The sequence below is a fragment of the Schistocerca gregaria genome, chromosome 8 (assembly GCF_023897955.1).
Source record: "Schistocerca gregaria isolate iqSchGreg1 chromosome 8, iqSchGreg1.2, whole genome shotgun sequence".
NCBI lineage: Eukaryota > Metazoa > Arthropoda > Insecta > Orthoptera > Acrididae > Schistocerca > Schistocerca gregaria.
This window is the reverse complement of record NC_064927.1, coordinates 116,033,842-116,056,390: the sequence shown is the minus strand read 5'-3', so window position 1 is coordinate 116,056,390 and position 22,549 is coordinate 116,033,842. Positions and strand designations below refer to the sequence as shown.

The window sequence follows — 22,549 nt, the reverse complement described above, 5'->3', positions numbered from 1 at the left end:
TGTTGCCTGTCCTGTATCCTATTTTTAGTCCCTGCTTCTTCAATATGTTACCTATTCTGTGGACAATTTTTTATTGTAGGTGAGTATGTGCCATTTTGCTTTGTGTGTGTGTGTGTGTGTGTGTGTGTGTGTGTGTGTGTGTGTATATACTACTGTTGTGTCTTGCATCTGATCATTGTTTGTATGTTGTGTTGACCTGAGTTGAAGGTTGGTTTTGTGTGTGTGTGTGTGTGCACTTTTATTTGTTTCCTGTTTACAGAAATTATGTTGGTTTGATTTCTCTATCTTGTGTAGCTTGTAACCATTTTCCTCTGCTATCTGTTTTATTGTGTTTAGCTGCTGTGTGTGATTCTGTTTGCTTACACGTGTTTTGTTCGATCTGTGGAGCATGAATCTGAAGCTAGTGGGCCTGCTTGCTTGTGTGCCTCCAGATGGTTTGACAGATTGAGAATGCTAGTGTTCATGGTTGTCGATTTCCTGAACACTGTGAAATCAAGTGTGGTGTTTGTTTTTCCTATGGTGAGGTCCAAGAAATTTAGTATGTTGTATGTTTCTAACATGTAGTGAATTTTTGGGTGTAAGTTGTATATTTCTTTGTGTAGTTGTCCTACATATGTGTGCCGTTCATCAGTCAGGCCTGTCGTATCATCGACATAAATGTACCAGTACGTGACTTTGTATTTTTTTGCTCTTATTATGTGTGTGAAGACATTATTCTCTAGGTCGTTCATGAATATGTTGGCTAGGAGGCCACTAATTGGGGATCCCATTGGCAGCCCTTCATGCTGGGAATAAAATTCTTTGCTGAACACAAAGTAATTTTGTGCTGCCATGGTCTTCAGTATAGTTGCTATTTCATTAATGTATGAGATGGTGTGGTTCCTTGTTGTTTTAGTCTCTGTATGATGATGTTGATTGTTTCACTCATTTGAGTACAAGAGTGCATTGATGTGACGTCAAATGATATGAGGCTTGCTGTGTCTAGGATGTCTATGTTCTTGATTCTCTCTACTAGTTGCATTGAGTTCCCTAGGTTTCTATTGTTTTCAAAAGTGTATATATTACTTAGTAATGTGTGTGTATGTTGGGCGTGGTGGTATGATGGAGCATACCACTGGCCTTAAAGGAGTATATTCTTTGTGCACCTTTGGTAGGTATTTTAGAGTGGGTGCCTTTGGATTTTTTTGTGTCATTCATTTTATCTGGACTTTTGAGAACGCATTTTTGATTTTTTTTAGTGTCTGTTGAATGTTTCTATGATATATTGCTCTTGGATCACTTGTCAGTTTGGTGATGTTGTTGTCCCACAGAAACACTAATGTTTTATCTATGTATTTCTTTTCATTCATAATCACAATGATGTTCCCTTTGTCTGCTCTTGTTAGTATGGCATTGTTTTGTTTTAATTTTTGTTTTATCATGTTGGCTGTGGTTTCCTCTGGTGTTTTTTCTTTTGAGATTATGGTGTATTTGTGTGTTTTGAATATCTGTGTTATTTCTGACGCAACTAATTCTCTTGTTAAGTTTGCATTAAAATTTGATGTACGCAGTCTTCCTTGTTCTTTTATAGTATGTTCAGATTCTGTTATAAGATCTTCTTTTGTTTTATGTAATATGTGTCAGTGTTGCATTCGGGCCCTTCCCCAGTACACCTTTCTCTTGTTTAGTGAGAATAATGTCATTGAATTGATGCTTTTGATTGTGGTGATTGTTTGTAATGGGTGTGCTCATGCTGTTTATGATTCTGTTTAGTTTTTTGTTAGTTTATTCTGTTTTTCTTGCATTATTTTCTGTATGTGTACCTTTTGTCTCTCTGTAATTTTCTCAAACTGAGCTGATATTGTAAATTTTTTGGCCAATCCTACAGGTTTTTACAAGTTAGTTGTTAAGTAACTGTTTCTTAGTGTATAATTCCCTAATTTCATGTTTTAGCCATATAATCTCCACCTTCCTTTTCACATTACTTGAAGCAGATGACATGCTATTTACAAGAATTTTTTATATAGTCTGGAATTACATTATGAGTAACTCAATTTTTTCTTAACTGTATGCTGAAGGTTGTCTTCTGAAGTTTTATTACGGTGTTCTTGTATTTATGGTAGAACTTGTAGCAGAATGCCTGATTCGGCAACGAAACATTCATCTTTTGAATCTGCTGCTTTTGCCCTTTCTTTCCACATTGTAGTTACAACTACAGGATACAGGTTCTGTCTTTTTACAAACAAACTGATTTTTCTTTTTGGACAAACATGCCATCACCAGCGCATTTTTGTTTTTTGAAAACTGTAAAAAGTGAAAGTATTTTAGGTTACAAATGATTTAACAAAGTGAGCCCTAAAGAAAGATTTTGTTTGCTTGGATTCATACCATGATTTTACATTATATGGCTTCACAGGACCAACTGTATGGTGTCCTGATAGCTTGTCACCTGCAAACCAACCCATGTAAATGTACATATTATTGGCAGGTTAACATATCTCTTGATTTTTGGAAGAATAATTGTTATTACTTCTATCCTTCATCTTTTAAATTCCAAGAAGACTGCACACACATATTAATGTACTTTGTGTAGCTTCTTTCTTTATGAATACCGTTTCACTTTGCAAAACACAGTGGACACTATGCCATCGTGTTTCCTAACCACGTTGGCTATCATTTGTTCCCGAGTGTAGAGTGCCTTTACATAATGTAGTGTATTCATTTAAAACTTGTTTGCCTTTTGCTATTGCCTTCTGTATGTGGAAGGTCTCGTATATTGTTAGTTTGTGGTATTGGCTGTGGCCAAATTTCAGTATTTCCAAATCTGCTGCTATTGCAGCTGGGCGGTGGTAATGGGCTATTAGGCAGTCAGCAAATGTGCTATAGATTCTGTTACATTTAGTGCTCTGAGGTGTCCTGAGTATCTTGTTTTAAGGTACTTGCATGTTTTTCTTATGTACACTGACAGAGGTGTTGCCTGTCAGTTCATATATTCCTGATCTGTTGAATTTATCTATGGGTGTCTCCTGTGTTCTGAGTTTTATCTGTGTTGTGTTATCTGTCCTGTATCCCATTTGAAGTTCCTTTTTCTTCAGTGTGTTGCCTATTCTGTAGATGTTTTTGTTATTGTACATGAGTATGTGCCATTTTGTTTTGTGTTTGTGTATGTGTATGCGTTGTTGTACTGTTGAGTCTTGCATGTGGTCATTGTTTGTATGTTGTGTAAGGCTTAATGTGTTGTGCTTTCATTCATTTTCTGTTTACTAATATGTTGGTTTGATTTCTCTATCATGTAGGGCTTGTAGCCATTTTCCTCTGCTATCTGTTTTATTGTGTTTTGCTCCTGTGTGTGATTCTGTTTGTTTACAGGTGTTCTGTTCAATCTGTGGAGGATGAATCTGAAGCTTGCTTACTTGTGTCCCACTGGGTGGTTATACAGATTGTGAATGGTGGTGCTCATGGTAGTCGGTTTCCTAAATATTGTGAAATCATGGGTCGCATTTGTTATTCATATGGTGAGATCCAAGAAATTTAGTGTGTAGTCTGTTTTAACAGGAATTGAATTTTTGGGTGCAAGTTGTTTATTTCCTTATGTAGCTGTTCTTTAAAAGTGTGTAGTTCATCAATCAGGCAAATTATGTCATCAACATAACAGTGCCAATAAATAACTTTGTTGATGGTGTTGGGACAGCAACCAGCCACAAATTTACTTTCAGCCCCAACACCATCAACATTCGTCTTCAAATAACAGCCACGGTCTCCAACCATGTCACCATATGACAAAACTGCAAAAATAAGTTTGTACTTTTTGCTCTTATTATGCATGTGACGACCCTATTCTCGCTGATCAAATGTACATTTACATTCTTTGAACTGGAGACGAAAAGCTATCAGTAAAGAACATCATACAATTAGTCCTGCAAAACCATATAATGTAAAATCACGATAATACGAAATACAAACAGAGTCAAAAGATGAATATTTTGTTGCCCATCCAGGTATTACCCAGCAAGTTCTACAATAAATACAGGAACACCTTAATGAAACTTCAGAAGACAACCCTCAACATACAGTTAACTGTCTAACTCACAATGTAACTCTAAACTATCTAGAAAACTCTCTAAACAGCATGTCATCTGCACCAAGTAAAGTGAAATGGAAGGCAGAGATTATATGGCTACAACATGAAATTAGGGAACTACATGCTAAAAAAACAATTACTCAACAAGGAAATTCACAATACTCATTTAGAACTGGCCAATAAATTTGCTTTATCTGCTAAGTTTGGGGAAAGGGGGGGGGGGGGGCAAAAAACAGGGAGAGAAGGCACACTTACAGAAAATAATGCAAGAAAAACAGAATAAACAAACAAAAAAACTAAACAGAATCATAAACAACATGAGCACATCCACTACAAACAGTCACCACAATCAAAAACATTAATTATATGGCAGAATCATCAACCTACCTGAATTTATTCTCACCAAACAAGAGAAAGGTCTACTGGGGAAGGATCCAAATGCAACACTGACACATATTACATAAAACAAAAGAAGATCTTATAACAGAATCTGAACATACTATAAAAGAACAAGGAAGACTGCGTACATCAAATTTTAATGCAAACTTAACAAGAGAATTAGTTGCGTCAGAAATAACACAGATATTCAAAACACACAAATACACCATAATCTCAAAAGAAAAAACACCAGAGGAAACCACAGCCAACATGATAAAACAAAAATTAAAACAAAACAATGTCATACTAACAAGGGCAGACAAAGGGAACATCATTGTGATTATGAATGAAAAGGAATACATAGATAAAACATTAGTGTTTCTGTGGGATAACAACATCGCCAAACTGACAAGTGATCCAAGAGCAATATATCATAGAGACATCCAACAGACACTAAAAAAATCAAAAATACGTTCTCAAAAGTCCAGATAAAATGAATGACACAAAAAAATCCAAAGGCACCCACTCTAAAATCCCTACCAAAGGTGCACAAAGAATATACTCCTTTAAGGCCAGTGGTATGCTCCATCATACCACCATGCCCGACATACACACACATTACTAAGTAATATATACACTTTTGAAAACAATAGAAACCTAGGGAACTCAATGCAACTAGTAGAGAGAATCAAGAACATAGACATCCTAGACACAGCAAGCCTCATATCATTTGACGTCACATCAATGCACTCTTGTACTCAAATGAGTGAAACAATCAACATCATCATACAGAGACTAAAACAACAAGGAACCACACCATCTCATACATTAATGAAATAGCAACTATACTGAAGACCATGGCAGCACAAAATTACTTTGTGTTCAGCAAAGAATTTTATTCCCAGCATGAAGGGCTGCCAATGGGATCCCCAATTAGTGGCCTCCTAGCCAACATATTCGTGAACGACCTAGAGGATAGGGTCTTCACACACATAATAAGAGCAAAAAAATACAAAGTCACGTACTGGTACATTTATGTCGATGATACGACATGCCTGACTGATGAAAGGCACACATATGTAGGACAACTACACAAGGAAATATACAACTTACACCCAAAAATTCACTACACGTTAGAAACATACAACATACTAAATTTCTTGGACCTCACCATAGGAAAACAAACACCACACTTGATTTCACAGTGTTCAGGAAATCGACAACCATGATCACTAGCATACTCAATCTGTCAAACCATCTGGAGGCACACAAGCAAGCAGGCCCACTAGCTTCAGATTCATGCTCCACAGATCGAACAAAACACGTGTAAGCAAACAGAATCACACACAGCAGCTAAACACAATAAAACAGATAGCAGAGGAAAATGGTTACAAGCCGCACATGATAGAGTCATCGAACCAACATTTCTGTAAACAGAAAACGAATAAAAGCAAACACACACACACACACACACACACACACACACAAACACACACACACACAAGAGAGAGAGAGAGAGAGAGAGAGAGAGAGAGAGAGAGAGAGAGAGAACCTTACACAGCTCAAGTCAACACATACTCACTTACAATAACAAAGAATAGGCAACATATTGAAGAAACAAATACTTGAAACTGGATGCAGGACAGACTACACAACACAGAAATAACTTAGAACACAGGAGACTCCCACAGATCAGGAATATATGAACTAACATGCAACGCCTGTCAATCAGTATACATAGGACAAACATGCAAGAACCTTAAAACAAAATATTCAGAACACCTCAGAGCAAAAAAAGGAACAGCATCTATATATAGCACATTTGCTGACCAGTTAATAGCCCATAAACACCACCCAACTACAATAACAACTAAAAATACTGAAATCTGGCCACACCCAATACCACATACAATAGCAAAAGGCAAACAAGTTTTAAATGAAAACACTACAATCTGTAAGGCACATTGTTTAACACATTACAGGAACTCTACACTTGGGAACAAATGATCACTGATTGGGTTAGGAAACACAACACCATAGTGCTTACTGTGTTTTACAAAGAAAAAAGATGTTTATAAAGAAATATACTACACAAAGTACATTAACATGTGTGTGCAGTCTCCTTGGTACCTAAAAGAAGAAGGTTCAGTAACAAGAAAACATGAGAAGGAACAATCATACATGCAAAACATTTTGACACGTCAAAATCACATTTTTGAAAAATGAAGAGATGTGTTAACTTGTTGATGAAATTTATGTTTACACTATTTAGTTTGCAGATGGCAAGCTATCAATGCAGAACACCATACAGGTGCTCCTGCAAAAACATATAATGTAAAATCACAGAAGCAAAACAAACTAAAACTTTCTTTATGCCTCACTTTGTCAAATCACTTATAACTCAAAATACTTTCAGTTGTTACAGTTTTCAATAAACAAAAACCCACTGGTGATGGCACACAGGTGCTGAAACATGTTTGTGTAAAGATAAAAAAACAGTGTGTTTGCAAAAAGGCGGAACCCATACTCTATAATTTAACTGCAAGTGTGGAAAGAAAGGACAAGAGGGGCAGATTCAAAAGATAAATGCTGAGGTATTTGACAATCCGAGATCCATAAATGCCAGAAAAAGATGCCACAGTCTCAACTGAACTTCAGTTTACTACATGACAAACTACGATTAAGTGGCATCACAGTTAACCAATTTTACTGTGCCTCAGAAGAATAATACTGGCAATAATATTCATATTTACAATAGCTACTCATTCAAGCACTCGTGGTTAATTTCTGGTTCTTAAAATATCCATATCGGAAATATTACACATTGTACTTTTCAGCTCAACACTAAAGCACAAAGAAAGAAACCACCACATTTCTGAGCCTCATTCCAAAGAGAATTAGAAAATTTAGACTGGTTTCACTTTGCTGTAACACATACACAGGAATCCAGAAAAACAGATCAGAGTAACAGGAATTTAACAAGCAAAGACAAGCAACTGTAGAGACCATGCTGCACAGTGATAAAGAAAGTGGTTCACCACACTGCAAATTTCAAGTCAAAGACTCATGCAATGAACACTTAATGCAGACAGTGCAAGAAAGAAAGAAAAGTATAAACATTAATAGACTTGTGAAGCATACTCCTGGAGCCCAAACACTCCATATACAAAACATCATATGGAAGCTGCATTTCTTTGCATTCTTATTACACTTATTAAACAATCAGTAACAACAAATGCACGTTCCCATTATTCTATCTCAATCATATTGCAACAAATAACAGGACTACTGACACATTCACTCATTTTTTTCCATTCGTATTACTAGTCACAAAAGCAACACAGTAGGCAGCTTTCTAAATCCAACCTGGAGCAATGGCATTGCAAACAACTGCAAACCTTTAGCATAAGATACACAAACAAAATACAGCAGACCACATATATCTTAATATAGTGGAAGCAGGCACCGGTACCAAACAAAACAGAAAAACACAAAAAGTTGTAATGGTAATAGTAGCTCACTTCTCTGATGGGTTCTGGGGGAGGAGGCGGCCGGCTCCTCGCCTCGGCAGCTGTCGCTCCGCTGACGGCCGGCATCGCGGCTGGCGGCTGCTGTGGCTGCTGCGGCCCTGAAGGCTGGGGCTGCGGCTGAGGTGGGAGCTGCTGCACTGTGGGCTGGGCAGGAACCGAGGTTGCCGCAGCGGATGGCACGACAGGCCTCGTCGTGGACGGTGGAGTGACCGGAGGCAGTGCCAGCACGTACTCAGTCAGCGTGACATCGGCTGTGCCACCTGACTCTAGTGGAATTGGATGTTGTCTGAAGTGATCCAGCATATCGAAGATGCTGGTAAACCAGAGGTGTTGAACACGACACTGGCCTTGGTCACTGAGCGTCATTCGTAAATGCTGTAAAATAATTTACATTGTAATACTGAATAATAATAATAATACTAACAATAATAATAATAAATCACACACCACTCAAGCAGGTAGAAACATGCAGAACAGTCCCAGTGTCAAACAAAGGTTGTTTTCTATTGGTAGGTTTGACGTTTTTGAAACTACATGTAGAGTGGAATAGGAAATGGTCCCTGGTATCATAATCTGCAGCCATTCATCCTGGTGGGCTCTCATTTAGGAGTAATTGACAAAAGAGAATTTCTCACGGTCTACTGAAGTCTTGAAAATACTACACATTTTCAAAATGGTGGCATAGTCTAATCGTTAAGTTCTTTAGCTGGCATGCTGAAGGTTGTGTGTCTGAGTCCAGTCAAGAATCATTCTTTTTTTAAAAAAAATCGGAATGACTGTAATTGTTATTTTTATTCAATGAATTAATTTAAATATATACTTTTTCTGTTTTTGTTTTTAATTCTTCACCATACTGTTTGAATAAGACAAACAGTTGAAGTCTCGTCATGAAAAGACTATCCTTTGTAACATTAATGAAGTGTTCTTCCCTTCGAATCTGTTAGAGAAAAACTGTGATTGCAGTAGGGTAGATTTTATACTTTGTTCGTGGTGCAAGAAGAACTTAGGTTTTAATAGTCTGTATGATGATTACCTGCCAAACAATGTGTCTTAACAAAAAATAATTTTTGTGACAACTGTGCAGCCAATATAAATAGACTATTTTGTCTTCTGTTTTTTAATTGACATATTGGCAGTGAGGTACTGTTGCAATATGTCCAGTAAAGTGGTGCCTTTGATAAAAGCTGGATGAACTCTGGCACTGCACAGTGCTCGTGGCAAGGGTGAGATCTGACACCTCGTGATGGGCAGCAGCAGTGGCACATATCGAGACCCCAGTGTATGCTAGACGGCGGACAACTGAACTCCAGAGAAGAGCGTGGAGCCTAGAGCATAACTGGTCACAAGTGGCAGCCTGAATAACTGACCATGGATGAGTACTAGTGTGGTGTCATTTGGACACGTGTCTACGGGGAAGAAAATTGGTGCCTGTCACTGCAACATTGTTTAGCACAACATGCGCGCCACACACTGGAGTGGCTCTTGCCCGTCAATGCTGTTGTGGCTGCAGCAGGATCAGAGGAAAATGGCCCAGCAAATCTTCAGTTTATAAGCAATCTCCTGAAGTAAGTGACTATAAGCAGGGGCCATACCTGGCATGCAGCACATGTCTAAGTGCGTTGGCCTTGTAATCGGGGATGCAGCCCAGCATACAAAACAAATATGATGATTAAAATGAAGTGGCAAATAATCAGCAATAAATTATTTTTAAACCAATTAACTGAATAAAAATAATTACAGTTATTTTATTAAAAAATCCGAAAATAAATAGCTCTTGCACGCATAACCTTCAGAATGCAAGCTAAGCAACTTAACTACTAAGCTAAGGCATCATTTTGAAAATCTGTTATTTTCAACATTCTAGTGGATCACAAGAAATTATTTTTAATCTATTCCTCGTAAATAAGTGCCCACCAGGTTGAACGGCTGCAGTGTGTGATATCTGGCATACTAACAGACACCACCATGTAGGTCGTTTCAAAAAGAATCAATCCCAGCCCAGCGAAACTCCTCTTTTAATGCAGAAATAACTCACATCATAACAAGCTGGCATAAGAGCTGGAAAAGAAAAATATGAATGAGCTCAGCCATGCACAAGAAAAATATGAATGGTCTCGGCCATGGACAAGAAAAATATGAATGACCTCAACCACGATAAAGTTGATTTGCAAGCACTGAATGAATGGCTCACACACTCACGTTTGCGGTGCAGAAACTATAGAATATCTGACAGTGATACAAAGATTTTTCACTGAAATGATGAACTACCAGAAGTATATACTGAAAGAGCAAGGTATAGATGATAGCTGCAGGGAGTATGAGGATCGAAAGGAGATTATGTTACACATTACACACGAATGTAAAGCCTTGGCATCCACAGAATATTTGAAAAGGCCTGATGAGGTAGCTGAAACAGTTCACCAGAAGCTGCAACAGCATTATCAATTATTGAAACCTTTTCTCCATACTACAATATAATCCTCTCTGTGTTGAAGAAAATATCAAAATTTACTGGGGTCTTCCATAGGGATATGACTCACGTGAAAGCAGATGGAAGCAAGTGTGGCATAAAGAGGGATTAGGATATTTTGTAGATTGGGTGAGCAGTGAAGGATTTTGGGTAGGACATTCCTTATTTCTAAGCACAATGATAAGCAACTTATTTCAATGCACACAGTCATGGTCAAATTTAAATTGTTTATTTTTATTTATAGATGACCGTTTCAATCTTCTAAGACATCATCTTCAGATCTTACATTCCTTGATGACTGTAGGAACATCATAGGAGTGTAGCTATGTGTAAGGACGTAGCTCGTATAGTGCATAAGGAATGAGATGGTCGGTGGGTTTTGAGTTAGAAGGAAGATGGAAGAGATGGCATCTAGTAGCACCAATGTTATGGTATGGTGGATGATGTTCCATTCTAGGATGACAATTAATGATGAGCGAGGGTGCTCCTCTGTGGCTCGTTTCTGGAGCTGGTCAGAGGATGAGGAGCATGTGTGACTCTGTCTGCAGGCTAGGTTTGGGGCACAATGCTTGAAGATTTTGGTAAGACCTGCAGCATATTGGGTACAACACTGCTCATCACTCCACATGTGTGATCCCCGAGTGGCCAGAAGGAAAGACTTTTTAGTGTGAAAGGGATAGCAGCTATCGAGGTGCAGATACTGTTCGTGGTAGATACTGTTCATGCTCAGAGGGCTTGATATGGACTGTGGATTGGGCGCAGTCATCAGAGACCTGGAAGTCAAAGCCCAGGAAACTGGCACCTTGAGCTTAGGAGAACCAAGTAAAGCAGATGGATGACAAGGTGATGAGACTGTGGAGGAATTAGGATAGTGTCTTGGCACTGGGTCAAAATCATAAAGATATCATTAATGAACTTGAACTAGACAACAAAGGGTTTGGGCTTTTGGGTAGCTAGGAAGGATTCTCCTACATGGTCTAGAAACTGGTTGGCATCAACGAGACCACATGTGGGTTCCCATGACTCTTGTCATGGATTTATTTATATATCTTCCCCTCAAAGGAGACATTATCACATGTAAGAACGTAGCTTGTAAGGTGTAAATGGGATGAGATGGTGGGTGAGTTTTGAGTTGGAAGGATGGTGGGAGAGGTAGTGTCTTGCTTTGGAGGAAGAGATGTTGGGGTGTATGGAGGTGGTATCAACAGTTACTGGTTGTAATTGGTTGGGGATGGTTGAGAGTTGATGAAAAAAGTGGTTTGTGTCTGCAATATGGGCAGCTAGTCCGCAAGCAATTGGTTGCAGACATCAATCAACAAGAGCTGAGATTACACTAATGAGAGCACAGCTACAATGGTCCAGTATATTTAAGTTTGCTCATTTTGAAAAACTCATTAACCTAATAACTTGAGGTACTAGTCTCCATGGCCAAAGCATCTCTGAACCATGATATTGTTACTGAGCAACAACAGCTACAAATACTCTATATCCAAAACTGAAACGACTGCCCTCCGGCATGTGCAAGACCACTCCAGATACCACCTCCAAACATGTTCCAATATACTGACATTCTTCACCCATCTTGGAGCATCACTACAACCAACACCTATCCCACACCCAAGGAACCCCGTCATTAACCCTCACAGCACCCAAACCCCACCTTGTTCACATTTTATCTGTTGCATAGCCCAAAACTCCCTCCCAACATCCCACAAAACCCCAAGGCCAAACAATGCCAAAACACAACACATTTTTCTGTCACAAATCCCTCCAATCAAAGCCAACCAAAATTCAACACTGAACCTTGCCTTGTATCACTCCATCCACCTGTGATCCTTCCCCACTCCCATTAACTATCTCCCGGTTATTTACGTGGAATTACTTACTCGGGATACAAACCTCTCCACAGAGAAAAGAGCAGTCACCCATGATCTCAAGTCAGAAAGAAAGAGCCCAATGTAATCATCGTCCCTGCACAAAAAGAGACTTCATCATTGCCATGATGAATCACTAACTGTCTGTATGATTCTTCCGCCAACAAGCCGTTCCCTAAAGATCCCAGCCGATAAGTCTAGTGTTGCTATGAAATATCTCTTGTTTATTTTCAAAATGACTCCTGCTATTCTGTCTGAGATTCCTGCAACACCTGTAATGGTGCTTTTAACTTTCTTGTTTACAATAAAGCACATACCTGTCTTTTCTGTCTCCTCTGTTTGTTTGTAATAAAACACATGGCCTGATTTTAATGTTATTCGATTTTCTTTTTTTTTAACACTTCTGATTTTTACTATAGTCCAAAAGTTATTTAACACCTCTTCTTACTATGCCATTCTAACCCTGGTTTCAAAAAATACTGTGTTTTACTCTCTCAAAATAAAAATATGTACATGCATCTGCGTTTCTAAAACTCAGATGACTGACTATTTTGCCAAACTTTGTGCAGGTGTGGAAGTGACTGGGTGTATCACATAGGCTGAGGCTACCAAGTGGATTCCACTATTCTCTATTTTCTTTCACCTAGGCCTAAATCCCAATGTCCCTGAAACTTGCACATAGCAGCAGACTCTACGACAGCCATACTCATGGTGAACTGAAAATACTAGAGCTCAAGTTTTGCAAGACACTTCACAGTGCTAAACCTCACTGAGTCACGTTACTTGTAGTCTCAGCCTGCACCCATCTCCAGCAGTTACACCATGTCTATGACACACACTGGAATTGAAATAACAATAAATAAATAAAATTAATTGAATTCTGTGATTTTGCAGCTGCTAACAAAACTCTGCTGTGCTGGGTTTAAATATTGGATCCTTACATACAGTTTTAATAGCCTACATCAGGAAATACCATGACAATGTCCACTCTGTAGCAACATAAACATTCTGGAAACAACCTCTAGTCTCAGGTTACACCATTCTCCACCATATCCTTTGTCTCAGGAATAATAGTAAAGCAAGGAGCGCAACAAAGCATTGTGAATTTTAACAGACTGTGGTAAAGAGTCATGAATGGATAGCTCAGTGATTAGGCCATTGTTCATGCAAGGCAAAGGTCATGGAGCACATTCTGGTCTTATTCTGATATCAGGAATGTTGCAATATCAACAGTTAGCAATAAATGAAGATGAAAATTTCTTCCAGGTCGACATTTACTCTCAGGTCAGAAAAAATTAGTACCCTAAAAGGCATTTACAAGGCAGCACTCTTACAGGTCAATAAAAAACTGGAAGAAAAGTTATTCCCTAGATGCGATCTTATCTTATTACCACAGTGTAGATACTAAAACAGTTTGCTAACCCTTAGTTTAATGCCCAGAATTTAAACAGTGCATATTTCTCTCCCAAATTTACAAAAGTGATTTACTTGTGTATATGTTACTATCATTATGTAACTAAATTACCTTTGCTCTTCCCTGGAAGTTGAAAGTTAGCACAAATTCACCCTTGCGTGTCTCACTCTGTCTCACAAGAAAGACACCATGTGCGGCAGCTCCGTCGCGTAAGACAAGTTGAGCTGCATCTGATCTCGGCAATGTTCCATGAAACCATGGGTACTCTTTAAGTGCAGTCGACAAATCTGCCTCCGTTTCTGGAACTGGTGCAGCTGCTAAAACAGAAAAAAAGAAAAGTTTCAAATAAAGATCTGCCAAGACAAAGAATATTTAAGGCTAGGAATAACAGAAAAGACAGAGTATGACAGCATCTACAAGTCAAAATCTGTAGTCCTAAGGAAACGTATTTTTCTATTATTAAAAAATTGCCAGGACCTAATCTCTAGAAGAACAACAAATAGAAGGGTAAATAAAGTGGTGAATGATATGGAACACATACTTGAGAGATACCAACTATTATAGACACAGACGGAACCAGGTTCAAAAGATAATGAAAATAATATATAAACCCTTGAGAAAATTAGATCGAAGTCAGTTTTCAGGTAGTCAATCCCCTTACAAGTATCAAAATTATTTCTTGATCATAATGTGAAGAGTGACAACGAAAAATATATATGGAGAGCTAAGAGAGTTGTAAGTTAGTAGTGACATAAAGCTAGAATTACATTTACATTTATCTTTTAGCTGTGTATATGAGCAAGTGTGAGGGTGGGGGGAGGGGAGGAGGGGGAAAGGGGAAGGGAGGGAGGAAAGGGGGAGGGAGGGGGCAAAGAGAGGATAGGGGAAAGAGGGGAGGGAGGGGGAAAGAGGGAGAGGGGTGAAAGAGGGGGGGAGAGGGGAAATAGGGGTGGGACGGAGGGGAAAATGTGGGAGGGAGGGAAGGAGGAGGAAATATGGGAGGGAGGGAGGGAGGGGGAAAGAGGGGAGAGAGGGAGGGAGACAGTGGGGAGGTGAGGGGAGGGACGTGTAACTACTAGCAGCTTACAGAAATACACATGCTACAAACTAAAAAAAATAGTAACAGTGTTATTTCAGCAACCATGGCCATTATCTAAAGGATATAACATAAATTTCGTGTATTGAAGTACAAAGAATAATGGAAAGAAAACAGTTGTTAGGGGGACTTGAAAGCAGCTAATAGAAATGTCAAAAGAACTGAAAGTTATACTTGTGGCATAGGTTTTACTGCTTACTTTTTAGTTAGCTTTTAAGAGTCTTCCTCTTTTATCAGAGCCCAACAATGATTATACACAGCCTCCTGAAAAGTATAGAAACCTGCTACCGTTCTCAAGGCAGCATAAGTAACTCAAAGAGACTGATCAGTATAGAATGCTACCTCTGGGAACTGGCCTTGAAACAGAGGTCCAGCCAGAAGATATAATGTATTGGACCAACCTTGTTAAATACTGGGTCAGCCACAGCATTTGTTTACCTTGATAACGATCTGCATTTTTTTGACTGTTCTTTTCGTCTCCGATTTTGGTATCATCATTGACACTCTTATTACACTGTTCTCATACTGAACTAATTATTCCAGACTGTGTAGAACTCTCAAGTGCCAAGAATAACAGTAGAAAAACAGAGCTAGACCGCATGCCGCACATGTGTGTAACTGTGGATCTAGAATTCATAAGGCTAAGGCATCATATCTGTGGCTACATGTCACACCACCACATACTAGTAAGAAGGTATGGCAACATGTGCCACAAGCAAATTAGTAAAAATTCTCAGATCCAAAGCTTTCTTTTTCAGAAGCTGATACATTTCTCTTGCAATATGCTACTACCTCTTCTACCTAAAAAATCTCATCTCTCTCTGCCTCTGTTTCAATAACTTCCCTCTCTTTGTTCTATCTCATGCATTTATCCTCATTTATCTAAAACAAGAAACCTTTTACTATAGATAAGCATAACAGGTTTACATTTATTTTGTTCACTTTTCACATTGTTGAAATGTGGTGCACTTACAGGACAATTCCAGCAGAAACAGACAAATTTTGCTCTTGAAATATGTATTTTTCTGTAAACTAGCTTTCATGATTCTATAGGTTCATTATCAGACGCTAGTATTTGCAAACCACATGCAGATGGCTGCCAAAGTTGTAGCATTGCTGAGTGAAATTCTGTGATGATCCCTATAGAAGACCACAGACAAAACACTCGTTACACACTATGGTGAATAAACAGCACAGTCTACTTAAAGTGTAGTTTACTTTTACAGTGTGAAATCTGCTAACAGTAAACCCCATGCTGTTTGGGCACTGTTTATCACAGCAACACACGACAGATTACAGTAAAACTTTGCACATTGTTCCAGCTTTTATTTTTAGGTGCTACAGCTTTGGCAGTAATCTGCATACTGTTTGTAATGTATAGTGTTTCAGGAGCTATCATCCAGTAATGAGCGTGTAGATACCAGAAAATTAGCTGTAGAAAAATGCATATTTCTGAACATTATATCACTTAAGGTTACAGTTTCTGCTAAAACAACCATCTATTTCACATATCACCCTTTTAAAATTGGCAGTTTATTTTTGTTAGTAATCATTCATGATTACAATTATTTTGCATTACACTTTTTCTTTTCCTTTCTTGTTGTTGAAGCGGAATTTTATGTAAGATTACTCTTATCCAAATAGAACACAGAACATCTAAGACCTAAATAAGGTATTATTTTCAACAAGTGCAAATTACTTGAGCAGAGCACCAGACAACTTAAGCTTGTCTTTGAAAGTGCATTCTCAATCATATTCCAGGTGAAATTGCTGCCAAAAGGTACTGAAAAGCAATTACACTAAACTTTTAGTGAAGTAAACTGCATGCTGTTTAGATCATTAGCTGCAATAACTCCATTTCCATTTAATATGACACATATATTACATAAATATTAGTATAATTACTTATGTGACATACACATGCACCAAGGGATGCAGATGGCCATAAAGTTAACTACTCACTTTGCTCTATATCTGTGTGGGACGTACAGAGTTCAAAATGACTGTTACTGGAAAGACGAAGTCCCGGAGTGTCTGATGCTACACGAGGGAGTCCAGCTGCTTGAAGTCTCGGTGGCAGCTCAGGAGGGTTTTCTGCACTTAAACCATCTCCTGCACCTTCAGTCTTTGGTACACCTCTCGAATCACTCTGGCTCACTAGCAGACTGCGGCTAGGGAAAGTAAACAGCAGTTATCAAGTGGATCTCTGCTGAATTTTGGTACGTACTTGGCAGTGGAAGGAGATTAACTTTTCCATTTCATCCATTTAAATGTGCAACACATCATTATCTATTAAACTTACATTCCACGAACCCTATAATCAGCTTTAGCCTATCATAGAAGTTCTAATACGTTGCAGTTTGAATGTAATATCAACTTTCACATTTTGAATGTTTTTATGCATTATAGATTCTGTACAGTCTATAAAATACAGATAAGCTGTTGTTTGAAATTCTAGAGTTTCCCCACTGGTTCTCTAGTTGACAGAATTTTAAAAAATACTTAATTCTGGAAAGATGTGGTATTTTGTTGTTTGGTATTTTTTCATAACAAAAATAAAGACTTTTACTCCCCCAAGACAGCACATTACATTTCATTATCAGCAGTAGTGAAGAATGCAATGAGTACATAGCTACTCAGTATACAGCACAACATTATATTTCAGCTTATGAAGTTGCCCAGAGACAAAGTATGTGTCTGTGTGTGATCATACTCAACTACAGTGAAACATTAAGCACTGTATGAAGCTTTTGTCAATGAACTTGACCTACGAAGTGAGTTAGAAAGGGTTGCAGCATGTAATTCTATGTTATCTGATCTGTTCATTCAGAAACCAATCAGGGAAATTGAGGAGAAATTTGGGAACACAATTACAGCTCAGAGGGAAGAAATAAAAACCGATACGTTTGCCAATGACACTGTAACTCTTTCAAATGTATCAAATCACTTGGAAGATCAGTTGAATAAAGTGGAATTATGTTAGGAAATGAGACAGTAAAAGTAGTACAAGACTTTTATTATTTGACCAGCAAGGCAACTGATGATAGCAGCAGTGACAAGGGCACAAAATGTATACTGGGAAAAAAAAGCACTTCTGAAAAGATAAATATGTTAATACTGGATATAAATTTTAATGTTCAGGAATGTAACAATATTATGCAAGAGATAGGTACCACTCCCCATATAGCAGAGATACTGATAGGCACAACTAAAAGACTGTCACAAAATAAGCTTTCGGCCAACAAGGCCTTTGTCAAAAACACGCGTGCGTACACACGTACACGTACACACACACACACACAACACACACACACACACACACACACACACACACACAACACACAACACACAACACACACAACCACAGTCTCTGGCAGCTGAAGGCACGATGGCCGTGTGTGTGTGTGTGTGTGTGTGTGTGTGTGTGTGTGTGCGTGTGCGTGTGCGTGTGCGTGTGCGTGTGCGTGTGCGTGTGCGTGTGCGTGCATGCATATTTTTGGCAAAGGCCTTGTTGGCCGAAAGCTTATTTTGTGACAGTCTTTTAGTTACGCCTATATGTGACCCAACATCTCCGCTATATGGTGGGAAGCAACCATCCTTTTCATAATATTGTTACATTCCATCTTGGATTTTCCATTGTTTATTATAGTGTTTAGGAAGAGTTTACTGAAAGTATCTGTCTAGTGTATCCTTATATGAAAGTAAAATATGAACATTAAAGAGTACAGAAAAGCGGACAATGGGAGAGTTTGTAATGTGGTGTTCCAAAAGAACATTAAAGATTAGATGGGGCAGTCAAGTAACTACGAGAGAGGGTGGAGGAGCTATATAATTTCATAAATGATTTAGGTAGCACTGACGTAACCTGCATAGCTTGGTTACTGCATAGCAACAGGCGCGCCTGCGCCCACACACACACACACACACACACACACACACACACACACACACACACACACACACACACTCGCGCGCGCGTGTGCCATACCCCTAACATGGCACCAGATAGATGCACAATGCTAGTACTGAACTTCCGCAGGTGGACTAGGTTGGGCTGAGAGTGTCAGGTAATGTGGGTAGAGAGATAGAGAGGTGGGAGACAGGATGAGGGGTTCGAGAGGGAGTGGGGAAGGCTAGCGGCTCTGAGGGAGGCAGCCGTTCAGACGGCTAGGAATGTGAAAGGGAGGAGTGGCCCATGTTCAAGCTCAGTGTGTGATGCATGATGTTCAAGCCAATGTGGTGCAGTGCATGCTGAAGATGAAGTGAATTGCGAGGGGGTGATAGGCTGGAGAATCTGTTGAGTGGTGAATGTTGGGACATAATAATCTTATTTGTCAGTATGCACAAAGGGCACCACCCCTGGTCAGGTAGTAGGAGGCCATATAGCCCACAAAAAAGGAAATCAGTACAGTTGCAGCTTCATGTAATGTCAACATTGCTAGAGAAAGTGGATTACATTAGCTGAAGCAGAACAGGGAAAGAATTAGAAACAACCTTATAAAATGAGACATTCTGGCATTCATCTGAACATGTAGGGAATATATTTTTAAACAAATACTTCTCAGAACATTTGTGCTGCATTTGTTAACTTGTTCTTGTGATGACAGGTAACATGGCAACAAGAGTAGCTCAGAACATTGTTCTGTGATATTTAAGTCAGCAATGTGATTTCAAACATGGAAGTACAAAGCAACAGTTCAATAATAAAAAGCAACCAGCAACAAGGAATGTATTAATTTTGCATATAACTATTACTAGTGCATAGTTAGCTTTCAGTATTATGAAAAGGATAACTGCAACTCATTATGTAGAGGAGATGCTGATTCACAGATAGGCACAACAAAAGGACTGTCAGCAAATGTGCTTTTGGCCAGCAAGGCCTTCATTGGAGGTAGAACGTATACACACACATTCTCATGCAAAAAGAAGTCACACATCCATGACTGCAGTTTGTGGCTGCTGAAGGCACAACAGCCTCAGCAGCCAGAAACTACAGTCATATGTGTGAGTTGCATTTTGTGTGCTATCTCCAATGAAGGTCTCGTTGGCCGAAAGCTCATTTCCTGACAGCCTTTTCATTGTGCTTATCTGCGACTCAGCATCTCCACTATACGGTGAGTAGCAACTATCTTTTTTATAATATCGTAACATTCCAGCACGGATTTTTCCTTAGTTAGTTTTTGTGCGATGTTCACATTAAGAACAAGTGTGGCTGTGGACAGATCACAATGTGTGGACAAGGGGGTAGTCTTAAGTTTTAATTGTCACCTTGAAAAAATAGTGTTACGACCATGACAACTGGTGTTTGTGTCTGTCTTCTTTTTTGTATTCAGCCTTCAGCATGAAACATTTTTCCCAGTAATGGACAATTTGGCAGAGACCTTAATTGCAGAAGTCAGCATTTTTGCTGTTCAAGAAACATTCCATCTCAAAACTCAACTTGTTATCAATCTGGAAAAGCCTGCCATGCAATGGTTTCTTCATCTGGGGAAAGTGGATTAAGTCGCTGGGTACAATGTCGAGAGACCACATGGGGGGAAAAGGATGGTGAAACAATCTTTTATGGTCCAAGCAGAGCCCAGTCAATGATGACCAAATCATGGTCAAATGATGGGAGGAGAAGATCGAGAGTAGTCGTAAACTTTGGTGGGAGGAATGTTGTGAACAACATACTAAAAATCCTGACCACTGGTGTGCGAGCATGGTGGTTTGGGGCATTTAAGGGTCACATTTTTTATGTTTTTCTTGAATAACTCGAAATCCACAGCTTCTATCGCAAAAGTGTCAAAGTACAAAATTCAACTACTTTAAATTTTCTACGAAAAAGCTCCTGCTCATTTTTTTCTCTAAATAGTTTCTGCACTGCAAGGGTCAGAGGTACTGCATATTTTTACGCAATTTAATGTGTTTTAATGGCATAGAATTAATGTTTACTGTCAAAGAAACTGGGTGAAGAACAAATATTAAATGTGTGTACCACATCTATGTAGAGTAGAGCTGTATTAAGGAATAAAATGTGTTCTGGGGACATAACAGGGTGGAAGGAGACAGGATGGAGGGTAGAAGTGTGAGGGAAGATGGGCCGACCCTCTGTAATGTGCCTTACGAATCACAGGTGACACGCCACACAGACATGTCCACAGTTTTTTTATTTTCCAAAAAGTGCAATAACACTACACAGAAAGCAGATAAGAGCTACTAGTAATACTAATGCAAGAAACACATAGGGACAGAATTTATGTAAATCCGTGAACACAGTTCTGAACTGCTACAGGGGAAACTGATTCTTAGCCACCCAGTGCTGCAGCTGTAGCATTCTTCCAGGAAAGACAGCTGCTCGCTTTTCATTTTGCAGACAGACTATACATCTCCAGCATTTCATGTCTGTTCTTTTATGTGAGTAGACAAAAATAACTTCATTGAGCTCTTGTTTATATAGTGGAGTTATTTTCTGTTTATGGTATGAGTGCTTATTTGCAGTTGTTAAGTAGGCTATTATGTAAAAATATTGAACAACTGAAGCTCTCAATTGTCTACCACACAGAAGGGCCTATGACAAGTGTAAAATGCTTCAATATGTATTCCATGTCAGTTTCCTTGTCTCCACTATTACTGGCTAGAATATTTTTCCCAACTTGATGGGTGTCAAATGTATCGCCCCAGCCTCCGCTCTCTCAACATGAGACGAGGCCCAGAGACTATTGTCTCCCTCTGCAACAGAATCATGTCATCTATGTGTTACTGAACTCCAGATATCTCTACATAAAACAAGCAAAGCATAAGAGCAGAGTACTGTTCTGGACTTGAACATGGTCAATCCCATTCGATTGGACATACTGTCACCCACTTTGGAAGGTATACTGTAGATGTGTGGTAAGGATCTCCACTCAGTCCAGTCAACTCTACAACTGCAGCAGTTCCTGAATGGAAGAGATCTTTGCAGTCTACCAGTAACATAATCAATGATTTGAGAAGTACAGTCTCTTACTGGTCAATTACTGATTTGCCAGCAAGCGACTACAACAAAATTACATGGCTTCACAATATGATACACAGCAGCAAGGTACCATATTTACCCATCCAGTTCCTTTCCCAACAACACAGCAAAGGTCCCTGACAACCTGAAACAAATTGTATATTTCCCAACAACTGATTGTATGAATGTATTTTACACTTAACAGCTGCAAATAAGTTCTCATTTAATAAAATGAGAATAACTTTGCTATATAAACAAGAGTTCAATGAAGTTATTTTGTCTACTCACATAAGAGAGCTGGACCGGAAACTGCTGGGGAGGTGGAACTAGTCTCCAAAATGGAGAGCGGTCAGCACTTGTGGTGGGGGAATTTGCATTTCCCGGAATAATGCTACAGCTGCCATCAGGTTGACTAAGAATCAGTTTCTTCTGGCAACATAGAACAGTGTGCAGAGATGTACATAGATTCATTCTCTGTGCGTTCTATGCATTAGTATTATTACTACCTCATAGCGGTATCCCACATAATGTTGATGCAGTTCGTGGAAAATAAACATACCTGGGAATGTCTGTGCATTGCGTCGCCAATGATTCATAAGTCAGGTTGCGAAAGGTCTGTGTAACTTTGTGAAACAGCCTGTAGTTGCTTCTTGCGATGTAGTGGGATAGTTTGAGTGAGGAATCGCTTGTACCTCATCAATTTGCAGACTTATGAAAGAGGGAAGTTCATGACCACCATCCGGCAACCTAC

General features: G+C 39.0%; 1 protein-coding gene across 3 annotated transcripts in view; it reads right to left on the bottom strand.

The window, feature by feature from the left end:
- Positions 1–22,549, bottom strand: part of LOC126285304 (SH2B adapter protein 2) — a 101,274-nt gene that overhangs the window by 29,429 nt on the left and 49,296 nt on the right. For 2 of the 3 annotated variants that reach the window (XM_049984599.1, XM_049984601.1), the window contains exons 4-6: positions 16,785–16,993; positions 13,838–14,043; positions 7,960–8,343 (exon numbers count right to left, since the gene is read on the bottom strand). In XM_049984599.1, coding sequence (XP_049840556.1) covers positions 7,960–8,343; positions 13,838–14,043; positions 16,785–16,993 — 799 coding nt within the window. The remainder of the gene's footprint in view (positions 1–7,959; positions 8,344–13,837; positions 14,044–16,784; positions 16,994–22,549) is intronic. The other variant, XM_049984600.1, reaches the window with a different exon arrangement.